General features: G+C 40.4%; 1 protein-coding gene across 5 annotated transcripts in view; it reads right to left on the bottom strand.

The window, feature by feature from the left end:
* The window catches only part of KCNH7 (potassium voltage-gated channel subfamily H member 7), a 513,596-nt gene that overhangs the window by 55,591 nt on the left and 443,809 nt on the right, over window positions 1–14,196 (bottom strand). For 4 of the 5 annotated variants that reach the window (XM_073647046.1, XM_073647050.1, XM_073647049.1 and 1 more), the window contains 3 exons: window positions 6,657–6,909; window positions 1,970–2,175; window positions 446–542 (listed from right to left, as the gene is read on the bottom strand). In XM_073647046.1, coding sequence (XP_073503147.1) covers window positions 446–542; window positions 1,970–2,175; window positions 6,657–6,909 — 556 coding nt within the window. The remainder of the gene's footprint in view (window positions 1–445; window positions 543–1,969; window positions 2,176–6,656; window positions 6,910–14,196) is intronic. The other variant, XM_073647048.1, reaches the window with a different exon arrangement.

The following is a 14,196-nucleotide window of genomic DNA, read 5'->3' as shown; positions in this document are numbered from 1 at the left end:
ATCTCTTGCTTCATTCATAATAATTTTTGGACAATCGGCCTGAAGAGTTGAATAACTGAGTCAACCAGACAATACCAGTAATGTTGACAGTTTGATCTCGCGAATAATCAGCAGGATCTAGCCATATATTTTTATTCTTTGGTGGCATTTCAATAGAAGTCAATGCTGAGAACCTCCTATATGTATCACAACTACAAATAATGCCATCAACATCAGGCTATAGGTCTTGTGGACTTAGCTTCGAGGATCCTTACGCAGCTGAAATCTCGTCCGGGCCAGACCTTACCGATAATTGAATAGTATGTCACTTCTACTCAGGAAATCCCAGCCCATCCATAGAAATCCAGAGCAGGATAATAACTGGATTGAAGACCGCATATAGGACCAGAATACAGATGTAAACCTGGACTGAGTGTAAATGAATAACTACAGTAAATACAATTACCTTCATCTGATTTTCCTTTAAAAGACAATTTCCTTCTTCGGAGTTTGCAGGTCTCTCGGTCATAGTTAGCATCTGCTTGTGATCTTAGAAGTGCGGCCTGGGTAATGAAACATACATGATAATAACCCAGAGATACAGAGAGCTTATCTAAGAAAATCCTGTTATGGTAGCAATAAAGCCATCATATGCATGTAGCTGATAAACACATGGTTTATTACACAGCTAACTGTAGGGTGATGGTCGTCACATCCTACTCGAGAGCACTCAATCAGTAATGCAGAGCGATGTATGGCGTATGGGTTGTACTTTCTATTGTTAAAAGGGTTGTCTAGTAATCGTAAAATCGCTGGTGACCCCAAACAATCCAAAGAATGGGGGATCCAAACATCCCTGCGAGACAAGAGTGGTATTGAGCATGTGTGACCACTGCTCATACAGACAGTGGTCGCACATGCTCACTACTGCTTTATTCACACCGGAAATTTTAAGACCCCATTTTCATGAACATTGGGAATCCAAGGGGTTAGAACCCTGGCAACCATTTTTTCTGTGTGCATGCGTTGTTTATCGGATAATCAATTTAAGGAAATTAAACTATCTGAAATGTATAATATTTCCTACAAATTTTCTAAATTGAAAGATTTTGGAAAAACTAATGCTTTAGATAACCCCCTTTCACATGTCCTAATACAGTATATGGTTGTAAGGGGGTAGGTTCCTCCTTCTCAAACCTGGAGGTGTCTTTTTACATAGGTAGAAGTTGTCCAAGCAAAAAAACTTCTTTAATAAATTATCCTCACTAGATGTGACTTCTTTAACTGTCTTTTCAAATCACCTTTTAAATGGGATGGTGTAATTGCACATGCTCCTTGAGTCCACATATATTGGCTAAATTTTGCCTTGATGATGGAATAGGTTGCACGGACGGTAGCGTATGTGGTCAGCGCATGGTGGCCAATAAGAAACCACTGGGTTTAAAGGGTTATTAAATATTAAAGGGGTTGGTCATTGTATCTTTATTTTGTTGGGGACATGATTTTGTGGCACTTACTAATATATCAGTATTACAGGCTCTCCTCCTTACTGCACAAACCTCCTGTCCAAAAAATGGCCACTGATGGAGGAACATGTGACCAGACCCATTCAACAGCCTCCTCGAATAAAAAAAAATTTCTCTCTAATGTTCAGTGTTTTTCATTTGGACAGGTCTGGTCACATGCTTCTCCACCCGTGACCATTTTTTGGACAGGAGATTTGTGCATTATATGAGGAAGGAGAACCTGTAAATACTTTTTTTTCATTTAGTGTCACCAACACGTTGGTTAAAATAAAGCTAAAATGGCCAACCGATTTAATATAGAAATCTTAGTCTTCTATTGGTTGAAGAATATTATCAAACCTCCCAGTTGAGTAGCTGCTCCGACACGGTCTACTGTAAAGGTTGGTCAAGGTTTAGAAGGATAATCTATGCTAGGTTAACCAAAGTTTTGGTATCATCAATGAAAATATACAAACAGTACAAACCTTTGAGCTTTCATCTCTTAGGTTAAAAGTCAACTCTAGATTTGTGAGAAATTGATCAGAAAATTCTGGATACATATCCAAAACTTCCAACAGGTCATCTCTTTGGATTTTGTGCATATCGCAGTACGTCAAAGCTCGCACGTCAGCGTTTGATTTCCCAGGCTTGGCGTAAAGGTGAACCATCTCTCCAAAAATATCATTCTTACCTGAAGGGAGAGAAACAAGTCTCTTAAAATACAGTTGGATAAAACAACATTTAAAGTGGGACTTCAAGTATAAAAGCTATTCACTCTGCGTCAGTCATGAAACAGATCCATAAAAATCCAAATTCTTGGTGAAAAATGTAATGCAATGCAGATTGTCTAACAAAAAACACCACTATATTTCATAAAGGTTCCATTAACCGCTTCCAGACCACCCACTGTACATAAACGTCCGCGCTGCCTGGGCTCTGTGCAGCGCCGACGTTTATGAACAGTTGGTGGTCCCGCAGCCCTCAGGACCCCCAAGGTCCTGCAAGTGCTGCGGTTGCGGTTCAGAGCGACAGCTCTGACAGGGGACATCACCGGGACCTGATTGGATCAGGTCCCAATGATGTTAACCCTTTGCTATCTTCTATATGCCGCGATCTATAGTGATCGCGGCATATAGAAGATAGTGAGAGGAGAGGGGGCCGTCCACTTACCTCTCCGACGGCCCCCTGATGTCTTCCAGGACCTGCCGTTGTTATGGCAGCCGGAGGTCACATGACCGCCTCCGGATCTGCCATATATGGTGTCCTGCTAGGCTCAGCCTGCAGCTGAACTCTAGCAGGAGACACTGACTGTGAAACAGTCAGCAAAGCTCTCATGCAATGCAATTCATGTCTATTACATTGCATGAGAACAGTGATTAGAAAAATGAAAACTAATGTTCCATACAGGGACTAAGTAAAAATGTAAAAAAAAAGTCAAAAAAATGTTTTCAAACTGTTAAAAAAAAATCACAAAATAAATAAAAATAAATAAAATATTAAACCAATAAATCAGTATATTTATGCAAAAACAAAAAAAGTACACATATTTGGTATCGCCACGTCTGAAACAACCCAATATATAAAACTGTCACACTAATTAACTCCTTCTGTGCACACCGTAATAAAAATAAATAAAAAACGGAGCAAAAAACTATGCTTTTTCATCATATCGCCAAACAAAAAGTGGAAAAAAATGCAATCAAAAAGCAAAATGGAAATAAAAATGGTACCGCTGAAAACGTCATCTTGTTCCGCAAAAAAAAAGCCGCCATACAGCTCTATCAGCTGAAAAATAAAAAAGTTATAGCTCTCAGAATAAAGTGATGCAAAAAAAATATTTTTTCTATAAAATTGTTCTATTGTGTAAAAGCGCCAAAACATAAAAAAAATATACAGTAAGTGTAGTATCGCTGTAAACATACTGACCCGAAGAATAATGCTGCCTTATCACTTTTACCACACGCAGAACGGCATAAAAAAAAACTCAAAACACAATTCCTGAATTGTTGGTTTTTGTTAATTTTACCTCCCAAAAAACGGAATAGAAAGCGATCAAAAAATGTCACGTACCCAAAAATGGTACCAATAAAAATGTCAACTTGTCCCGCAAAAAACAAGCCATCACATGACTCTGTCGGTCGAAATATGGAAAAATTATAGCTCTCAAAATATGGCGATGCAAAAACTAGATTTTGCAAAAAAAAGCGTCTTTTAGTGTGTGACAGCTGTCAGTCATAAAAACCCGATATAAATCTGGTATCTCTGTAATCGCACCGACCCGAAGAATAAAGTAATCTCATCACTTATACCGCACGAGGAATGGCGTAAAAAATAAATAAAACCAATTCTTCACCTGCTACTGATTTGTTTATTATGTCTCCCAAAGATCGCAGTAAGGCTCTGCTCACATTTATCCTACGCTCTGCGCTGAGCACTTACGCCAGAGTTTCCGTGTAAATCTCTGAAATACGTGATTCAGACGGAACCCATGACGGAAGATTCCCTGTAATGAGGCAGATATAGGCCACTGTGGATGCCGTCTGGCCTGTGATCCCACGGTGTCATTTGTTTTAGGCGTGCATAAAAGTGCGGTTGGCCACAGTTTTGTGCACTTCTGAAAAAAAGGACACCGCTAAACAGAGACCAGACGGAGTCCAGAGTAACTCTGCTGCCTCATTACAGTGAATGGATCCCGCAGGGGTTTCATCTGAATTACATCACTTGGAAATTTAGATGGAAACCCCGATGTAAGTGCTCAGCCTAGAGCACCGGATAAATGTTACGTAAAATGTTCCCAATAAAAGCTTCAACTCAGTCCTTAAAAAAAGCTAGTCCCCACTCAGGTCCGTCATCTGTTAAAAATATAAGGGACTTCCAAGTTACTGGTAGCAGAAAGGCTCTGGAAAAGCGAAATGGCCCTTGCCCCCCAAAAGAAATTCAGAAAATTTTGTGCTCCCAAATCCAAATGCCTAATCTACAATAATTTGTTCTCCAATTGTCAAATAGCTCTCCGTCCCTCCCAGATCTCGCCATATGGCTAAGCGGTATGGTACAGCCACATATGGGGTATTGCCACTTTTAGAAGAAATTGTGTGACACATTTCGGCACCATTTTTACCCATTGCCCTGTGTGAAAATGTAAAATCTGGTTTTAAAACATTTTTTTGTGGTAAAAATATAATTATGTTTTCTTCACTGCCCAATGGTATAAATTTAAAAATTAAAAAATGCTCACTACTTCCCTAGATGAATTCCTTGAGAGGTGTAGTTTACAAAATGGGGTCACTTGTGGGGGTTTCTGCTGTTTTGGCATGTCAGCGACTCTTCAAATGTGACATGGTGTCTGCAACCTATCCCAGCCAACATAGCGCTCCTTTCTCTTCCGAACCCTGCCGTACACCAAAGCAGTGATTTTCCCCCACATATGGGGTATCGGCGTACTCAGGAGAAATTCCACAACAAATTTCATGGTGAAATTTCTCCTGTTATCGTTATGATAATGCAAAATTAGGGGATGAAAAACATTTTCTGTGGGAAAAATGTGAAAATTTTATTTTTACGGCTCAATATTATAAACTTCTGTGAAGCACCTGGGGGTGCAAGGTACTCACCACACATCTAGATAAGTTCCCTAAGGGGTCTAGTTTCCAAAATGGTGTTACTTGTGGGGGGTTTCCACTGTTTAGGCACATTAGGGACTCTCCAAATGCGACATGGTGTCCGCTAATTATTCAAACAAATTTTACATTCAAAATGTCTAATGGCGCTCCTTCCCTTCTGAACCCTGCAGTGCGCCCAAACAGTGGTTTTTCCTCACATATGGGGTATCAGCGCGCTCATGAGAAATTGCACTTCAAATTGTGTATTCCATTTTTTCCTGTTACCCTTGTGAAAATAAAAAAATTGGGTCTAAAGTAACATTTTTGTGAAAAAAAGTTAAATGTTCATTGTTTTCTTCCACATTCCAAAAATTCCCGTGAAACACCTGAAGGGTTAATAAACTTCTTGAATGTGGTTTTGAGCACCTTGAGGGGTGCAGTTTTTAGAATGGTGTCACTTTTTGGTATTTTCTGTCATAAAGGCCCCTCAAAGTCACTTCAAATAAGATGTGGTCCCTAAAAAAATGTTTTTGTAAATTTTGTTGGAAAAATGAGAAATCTCTGGTCAACTTTTAACCCTTATAGCTTCCTAACAAAAAAAAATTTGGGTTCCAAAATTGTGCTGATGTAAAGTAGACATGTGGGAAATGCTATTTATTAACTATTTTGTGTGACATATGTCTCTGATTTAAGGGCATGAAAATTCAAAGTTTGAAAATTGCAAAAATTTCAAAATTTTCACCAAATTTCCGATTTTTTCACAAGTAAACGCAAGTTATATCGAAGAAATTTTACCACTATCATGAAGTACAATATGTCACGAAAAAAACAATCTCAGAATCAGGGGAATCCGTTGAAGCGTTCCAGAGTAATTACTTCATAAAGTGATAGTGGTCAGAATTGAAAAAATTGGCCTGGTCACGAAGGCAAAAACAGGCTCGGGGTGAAGGGGTTAAACAATTGGACCATTAGGGATAACCACCAGGGTGAACAATACATCACCAAGAATGTCCACTAGTTCACCAAGTCACATAGTAAGAACTACAAAAATGTTCAATAAAAACCCTAACACAAAGAGAACCCTAATATGAAACACCCCCTAGACCACCAGGAAGTTCTACTAAATCACTGGATCAATATTAATGCCAACTTAGTCGCATAGGTGGCCACAATGGCCCTGATTCATCAAGATTTTTGCCAGGGATCTGGCATAATTGAACTAAGAAGTGGACAGTAAACTACCAGATCTCTAGATTTGGAAGCTCTATAGCTCACTATTTCACCAGTCCCATCTTCCTACTTTGACGGATATATTTTAGGGGACAACCATCTGTGAATTATTGCAAATGGACAGTTCCGTATGACCATCTTCATCTTTTTTAATCTTGCGAAAAATGAGAAAGAAAGTTTATCAACTATAGCAGAAGAGATGAGTTTTACATAATCAGGGACCAACAGGAATCATATGATGGGTCACCTGATTGTCCTACATCTGACCATGACACTTTGTTCGAAAATCTACTACTAATGATCATCATTTTATTGCATTTAGAGAAAAGCTAGAAGATCTTACCTAAAATTGCTACCACTATATCATCTTTGAGAATCTCAATAGAGCCCCTTGATAAAAAATACAACGCTGTGAGCACGTCTCCTGAGTGTACGAGAGTATCTCCGGGGGGCGCATGCGTGGTTTTAAACTTCATGGCTAAGGCTCGTAGACATCCTTTACTCGCTCCTTTGAACGCCTTGCAGTTCTGTAGCAATGTTTGATTGAGATGCAGACAAATGTCTGCTTGTAGACAATCTGGAAATCCCTTGAGTACCTGAAAATACACAAAACATATAAAAGCAATAACTTCATGGTTTAGAAATACATGCTACATCAGGATACAGCTAATGACAGGACATCTGGGGGTAAGACAGGTGATTTTTAATTGGTTAACTACTATATTATTCAAACATAATTGGGTAAAAATCTACAAATTGTCACCAATTATACAAATTATGCAATGCACAATTTTTGTGTGACAGGTGGCATTGCTGATATCCCAGATAAATATTTTTCTTGAGATTGCTACAGTCACCTTCCCTTATTCACATACTATGGGCCCGATTCATCATTTGCGATCTTTTGAAGTCACTTTTCTTATTTTGTTTTGTGGTATTTGCAGTTGTTTTTTGCGCCAAATTGCTAAAAATAGACCACATAGTTCATAAATTTTGTGCAAAATAAAAATACTCTACAATTTTGTCTTTAACATTTTTAGCGACTTTTTAGTTGAAAAAGTTGGACGTGTCGCTAAAGTGGTCCAAAATTTGTGCCAAAATACCTGGCATACATAAAATCAATTCAGAAGGGAACTGGAGAACAAGTGTGCGAAAAACAGTGTGGTCCTGATTCATCAAGACTAGTGATTTTCTTTCCGGTCTTGATGAAGAGACTTGGTGGAGTCAGATGCTCCTGATTCATGAAGAGGCGGAAGCCTAAGTCTGGAGCATCTGATGAGTAGCATGCGCCTCCGTGCACCTCACCAGAAATCTCACTAAGATCCGTAGCATAGGGATCGTCACAGTTCATCATGAATAAGACAAGCTGTTGAGTCAGTCCCCTGCTGGGGCCATTTTGGCGTGGAAACGTCAAAAGTCACAAAACTTTGGTGCACCTTGAAGTTGCGACAAAATTTTACGACTTTTCAAAGCTTTAACTTCACTTTTTTGGTGTAAAAGCTTTGATGAATTGGACCTTATGACTTTTTAAAAAGTCGCAATTGATGAATTAACTGTCCACAATGGCAAACATAATATAAAACAGGCAAACTTGTATAAAATGACTTTAAAAAAGGCACAAATTAAAAGACGAGTAAGGCGTAAAGGAAAAACATGCAAAAGCACCAAAAAACTGGCCAAAAAAAATTCAAATACAATAATAAATCGAGTCTTATATATTTTAGAAATATAGTAAGTTCATTGGTTGCTGATATATAGAGGACATGTTTCTTCAGGGAATACAGGGAATTTGCTATCTAGGAACTAGTAAAGTTGAAGGATGTACCTTCTCAATTAATTGCCCAGAGCCTGAGGTCTGCTAATATAATGTACAACTGTAGAAATAACATGAGATACACAATGTAGCCCTTTTTCATATCAGATGTTTGTAATGTCAAGTACAATCAGAACTTAGATTTTTACCTTGCTTTTTCCATACTTGGCATCTGTGACTAAATTGCACAAATCAGTCCAACCCTTAGCTTTCCAAGAATTTTGTTAAGGAGTAGGACTCAATTTCTGAAGATGAAAACTCAATACATTAGCGTGAAATGCTAGCCCACTGCAGGTTGCAACTCACATCAAAACCAATGGATGGTCACATACAGCACAAACATCTCCCCACAGAGTATCACAAAATCATATTTTTTTTCAAAGCTGTCCATTTCCCACCAGACATCTTTAGATATGTTGAAGCAAGAGGAAAGGTAAAGAAAGATATCTCTGTCTTGACAATTTTTTTTTTCTTGCTCATATAGAGTTTGTGTTTTACTGCTTTGGAAACATAAAAAAAATCTTTGCATGAAGTTTAGTTTACAAACAACTACTGACCAGAGCAATCAAAAAAGGAAATCCAATGCAAAAAGGAGGTTTCCCATACCCTTGGAGACTGACGTAAAGAAAACTTGTCAGGTCTGACAACGGTATTCACCTGCAAACTGTTAGGTATCTGTCTCGACTTGGCAGGGCTCTGCCTCCTTCCCCTATGGCTACTGCTCTCTACTGTGTTACACGGTGGGGATTTACAAGTGGCCTTGCATGCCTCCATGACATTATCTCCCTAGGCCTTTTAAGGCCCGTCTGGACACACCCTTGTGCCTGAACGTTAAACCATAACTGTATCCTACAGACTTGTGGTTGAAGTCTGATTTTATCCAAGTCCTCAGCTCCTGTTGTGTCCTCTGACTTCTGTGAACTCTTCTTCATCATTCCAGCAGGATAACTCATCTCTTTTTGTTTGCATTTGAAAAATTATTGAAGTCTGTTTGCAATACCGGCACCTGCTACTGCTTAATCCCACCACCTGCTGTGAACCTCCTGAACTGTTATTGGAGACTATTCGCATCACGTACACCTGTGTGCCTACTTCAGACCTGCCGTCTTCCAACTTTTGTCCATCTGCCCCGTGACTTGCAGCATGTCTTGCATTGCCAGTTTGTCTGTTGTTTGCACTGCCAGTTTTCTGAGTCCTCATTTGCTGTACCGACGCCCGGGGTTTATGTGTCCACCCTGACCTGCGGCTTCGTGGATCTACCTCATTAGGTTAGCCTAACACAAATATAGGGTTAATCTGCAGGTTAATAGCTTTATGAAGGTGCCCGGCTGCTGTACTGAAAGTGAGACATCTGGGAGAAAATGAACTTTATTTCTCCCAGGAGCCGCCGGCTTTCAGTTATGCAGTCGTGGCTGGAGCAATTACAGTCATTGTTCGCAGGACTGCAAATACACTCCAGTACATTGACTGACAGCTAGCTCAGCAATGCATCAGTGCCGTGCTATGCTTACAGCCATTGCTCTCAGTTCTGTGAGCAGTGACTAATTGCTCCAGCCACACCTTCATGACTGAAAGCCGGCGGCTCCCTGGAGAAATAAAGTTAATTTTCTCCCAGGTGCTACACTTTCAGTACAGCAGCCGGACACCTTCATAACACTATTAACCTGAAAATGAACCCTATATCTGCAGGTTTATAACATTATCAGACCTGACAGGTTCCCTCTAATTTCTAGACTTCTAAAAAGTTATACAGAGTGATAACCCTACCAAACAGCTCCTTATATCCTAGCTTCCTTCGGTGCTTTAAGTAAAATATAGTGAACAGGCAGTGGTTAATTGAAAACAAGACTACATTTATAGGGTTTCTCTGGGGTTAGCCTTTGAAAGGACTATGCAATAAAGGTGGCTAAATAATAACTCAGCCCACGCCGGATAAGAAAACATAATTAAACTTTTACAAAGCCTTCATCTTCATGAACTTTACAAGATGCATTTTCATATTTAATGAAGTTGCTTTTTAGGCATTGTGACCCACTAAGAAACTATATATATATCCTAATGATAAATAAAACATATTTTACTTCTACTGGTTCAGTGCCAGCTGTTTACATAACCCAACGGAGAGCAGCCTTCACATCTAAATGAAGTGTTCAATTTAGAAAGACTAAGAACAAAATGCACCAAACTAAGTCAATGCTAGTGATGGATGCACATAGTGCCAACGCAGAATCGATTTAATGCAGTTCTCGTGCTCCTAATCTTATTTTAGACACAAACACATAGGGCCATTTATGTTACTATATGGTTTGTGCACTTTATGCAATTAAATGTTTGAAATATAAATATATTAACAAATAAAACTATTCAACCCATATTACAAATTAGGTTTATTAGCAAAATGTACAAACTTTCTAACATTCTGCTCTTTGAAAAAAATCAAGAACTTGAATATTTAACTTACTCACTTATATAACACCATAAATTCCACAGCGTTTTACCGACATTATCGTCACTGTCCCCATTGGGGGTCACAATCTAAACTCCCTATCAGTATATCTTTGGAACGTGGGAGGAAACTGGAGAACCCAGTGGAAACTCGGGTTGAGCATATAGACTCCTTGCAGATGTTGTCCTTATTGGGATTTGATCCCAGGACCTCAGCACTGCAAGACTACAGTCCTAACCACTGAGCCACCATACTGATTAACTATCTTAGCACAACTAATATAGCAAGTGGTTTCTCCAAATCCACTTTTACTGGCAAAAACAGTTTCAAACTTATTCCACCCTTTCATGAAGTGTCTTTAGTACTTAGCAGAGCATCTTTCGCTGTTTTTACCCACTGATAATATGATGCATAGCCACTAGGACACTAGGTTTTGGCAGCGTTCCTAATGTCTGCTGAAACTTCCAATATCGACATGTTCAACTGACATTCTCATCTGTATGGTGGCCCCAGACAACTGATTGTAGTGGGAGATGTTGATGTATGTCTGATTTTTGACTACTGATCACTCTGTCTCTCAGCGCTAAGCCGTTGCCAGACATATCTGGCAATGAATTTCTCATACAGAACAAAGGAGAGCTCGTCCTACCAAGCGCTCCTGTGCATGGCAGAACCGGTCGTGATGGCTCTTCGCCAAACGATCGGCCAAGCATGATTCACCTGCCAGCCATCTAATGTGTATGTTCACCTTTAGCTCATTTTTCATGGACAATGGCCTCCAGCTCGCTAATATTCTTGACTTGTTAAAAAAGTGATCCAATAAGTTAAGAGAAAAGATCATTGCTTTCCACAAACAAGGGAAAGGATACAAAAAGATACAAAGACATTGAATGTTCTTAGACCTAAAAATGAAAGCAGAGTTTGCAATATCAAAGTTAAAGGAACCCTAGCTGCACTACCTGTATATCGTAGAAATGGGAAGCTATCACCGGTTGCTACCAGATTACTGATGGCCAAAACTCTTGAGTGACTGTGAAAGACCTGCCGCAAGATTTGGTGGTAGCAGGAACTGAAATTACAGTTTGTATAGTAAAGTGCTCAAGGCCACCATGCCTGAACTCTAAGACGTACATCTCCATTGATTCAAAAGAGCAAGAAAACAGAGCTCCAATATGCTCAAAACTATATAAATAAGCCACAGAAATATGAGGATTCTTGTTTGTAGAGTGAGGAAACAAAACTATTATTTTTTTGGCCTATTGATCAGCAGTATGTCTAGAAGAAGAATGAAGCATATGCTGAAAAGAACATTGCCTACAATCAAGTGTCAGGAAATCCTAAGAGAAAACATTGTACCTTCTGGGAGGAAGCTGAAATTTGGGCATCATTGTATTTTCTAATAGCGCAATGATCCCAAGCATATCTAAAAATACACTAAGGCTTGGTTTCAGGCCAAGTTCACAGGTTCAGTATTTGGTCAGTATTTGACATCAGTATTTGTAAGACAAAACCAGGAGTGGGTGAAAAAAGCAGTAGTCGTGACTTGTTTCTATTATACTTTTCTTCTGATTGTTCCACTCCTGATTTTGGCTTACAAATACTGATGTAAAATACTGACCAAATACTGAATGTGTGAACATGGTGTGGTAGATCAGCTCATTCAGCTGCTCACAAAGGTAGACACAGGAATGTTTTCCATCTAAGTCTTTCACTGGTTTATTAAAAAATGTGCTGCATAAATCAGTTCAAAATCAAATAAATAAACACGGTCCTTCTAGCATAATGGGAAAAACAAAATAGCATATAGTACAGCCTGTGTGGCTGTGAGATCTGCCCACTCAGGGAAAAGACACAAGCTCCAGCTCTCTTTAACATGAGCACAGCTTGACCCCGGGGGAAACGAACACTGAATGAGTCCTAAGGCTTCAACTTTAGCTGCTGGACCACACCCTTGGGTGGAGATATGGTGAAAAGCCTCCCACACACTCTTCAGCTGTCCACAAAAACCCAACCCTTAATATAGCCGATTAACCTTTCTCAGCACATAATATGCTGGATGGAGCATTTTTCCAGGTTCATTTCACTAAGGCTAACATCCTGAGTGACACATAGCTCCCCTCCAGTATTTTACCAGTGACTTTCTCCCATACCCCCCCCCCCTCTGCCCAAAGCAGGGGGTTTTGTCACCTTCAGTCACTAAACAGGGAAGTCTAGACAGGGCATTGCGCTACCATGTAGTTTCCCAGGCCTATGCTTCACATAGAAGCTGAAGTCCTGGAGTGCTAGAAACCACCCAGTCACTCAGACATTCTTCCCCTTCCTTTCCCTCATCCATCTCAGGGGCACATGGTCTGACACTATCCTTAACTTTCGGCCTAGCAGGTAGTACCTCAGGGTGTCAATTGCCCATTTGATGGCCAAGCATTATTTTTCTACTATAGCATAATTATTTTCACAAGAGGACAGTTTCCTACTTAGGTATAGGATTGGATGTTCCTCACGATTTATTTACTTGGACAGCACAGCTCCCAACCTGACCTCTGAGGCTTCTGTCTGGACCACAAACTCCTTACTGAAGTCAGGTGTTTACACAGGATGAGCTTCATCTCTTGGAACGCTGTCTTCGCTTCAGAAGACCACTTGGCCATCAACATCTTTGTGCCCTTCAGAAGGTCAGTCAGGGGTGTGGCTATCATGGTGAAATTCAGGATAAATCACCAATAGCATCCCACAATTCCCAAAAATGCCCTAACCTGTTTCCTGGAGATTGGATCGCCTCTACTTTGTTCACTTGCAGCTTTATTTCGCCCCTTCTGATGATATGGCCTAAGTATTTTGCCTCCTCCTTCCCCATGACACACTTCTTTGGGTTTATGGTAAACCCCACCTTCCTCAGCGCATTCAGTACCGCCTTGACCTTCTGCAGATGACTTCCTCAATCTGGGCTGAAGATCACAATATCATCCAGGTAAGCTATGGTTTACTTCTTGTGAGGGGCTAGGATCCGGTCCATAGCCCTCTGGAAGGTGGCTAGGGCTCCCCGCAGCCCGAAAGGCATTCTGGTGTATTGGAAGCAACCGTCAGGTGTACGGAAGGTCGTCTTCTCCTAGGCACTTTGAGACAGGAGAATTTGCCAGTACCCTTTCATTCGGTCAAGGATCGTGATTTATCTGGCCGACCCTAGCCTCTGAATGAGTTCATCAACCCTGGGCATCGGATACGCGTCGAACTTGGACACCTCATTCAGCTTCCTATAATCATTACAAAAGCACCATTATCTATCAGGCTTCAGCATGAGGACAATGGGGCTGGACCAGCTGCTCTTTGATTCCTCAATGATGCCCAGGCGCAACATTCTCATCACCTCCTTCAAAATCCCCTATCGGCGGGCTTCGGGGATTTGATGCGGCTTTAGGTTTACTTGCACATGCAGTTCTGTCAGGATGTTGTGCTCGACAACCTGTGTACATCCTGGCAACTCTGAAAACGGGTGTCGGTTCCACTGCAGCAGTTCTCAGCACTGTTGTTTCTGGGCCGGTGATAAAGTCTGTGCCACCATGACATCCTCGACCTTGGCTTCGAGATTGGCCCCCAGGCACATAGCTTCCATTGGTTCCCAGCCTT

The sequence above is a fragment of the Phyllobates terribilis genome, unplaced genomic scaffold (assembly GCF_046119375.1).
Source record: "Phyllobates terribilis strain yellow unplaced genomic scaffold, ASM4611937v1 Scaffold_9__5_contigs__length_417890890, whole genome shotgun sequence".
NCBI lineage: Eukaryota > Metazoa > Chordata > Amphibia > Anura > Dendrobatidae > Phyllobates > Phyllobates terribilis.
This window is presented reverse-complemented; position numbering and strand designations above follow the sequence as displayed.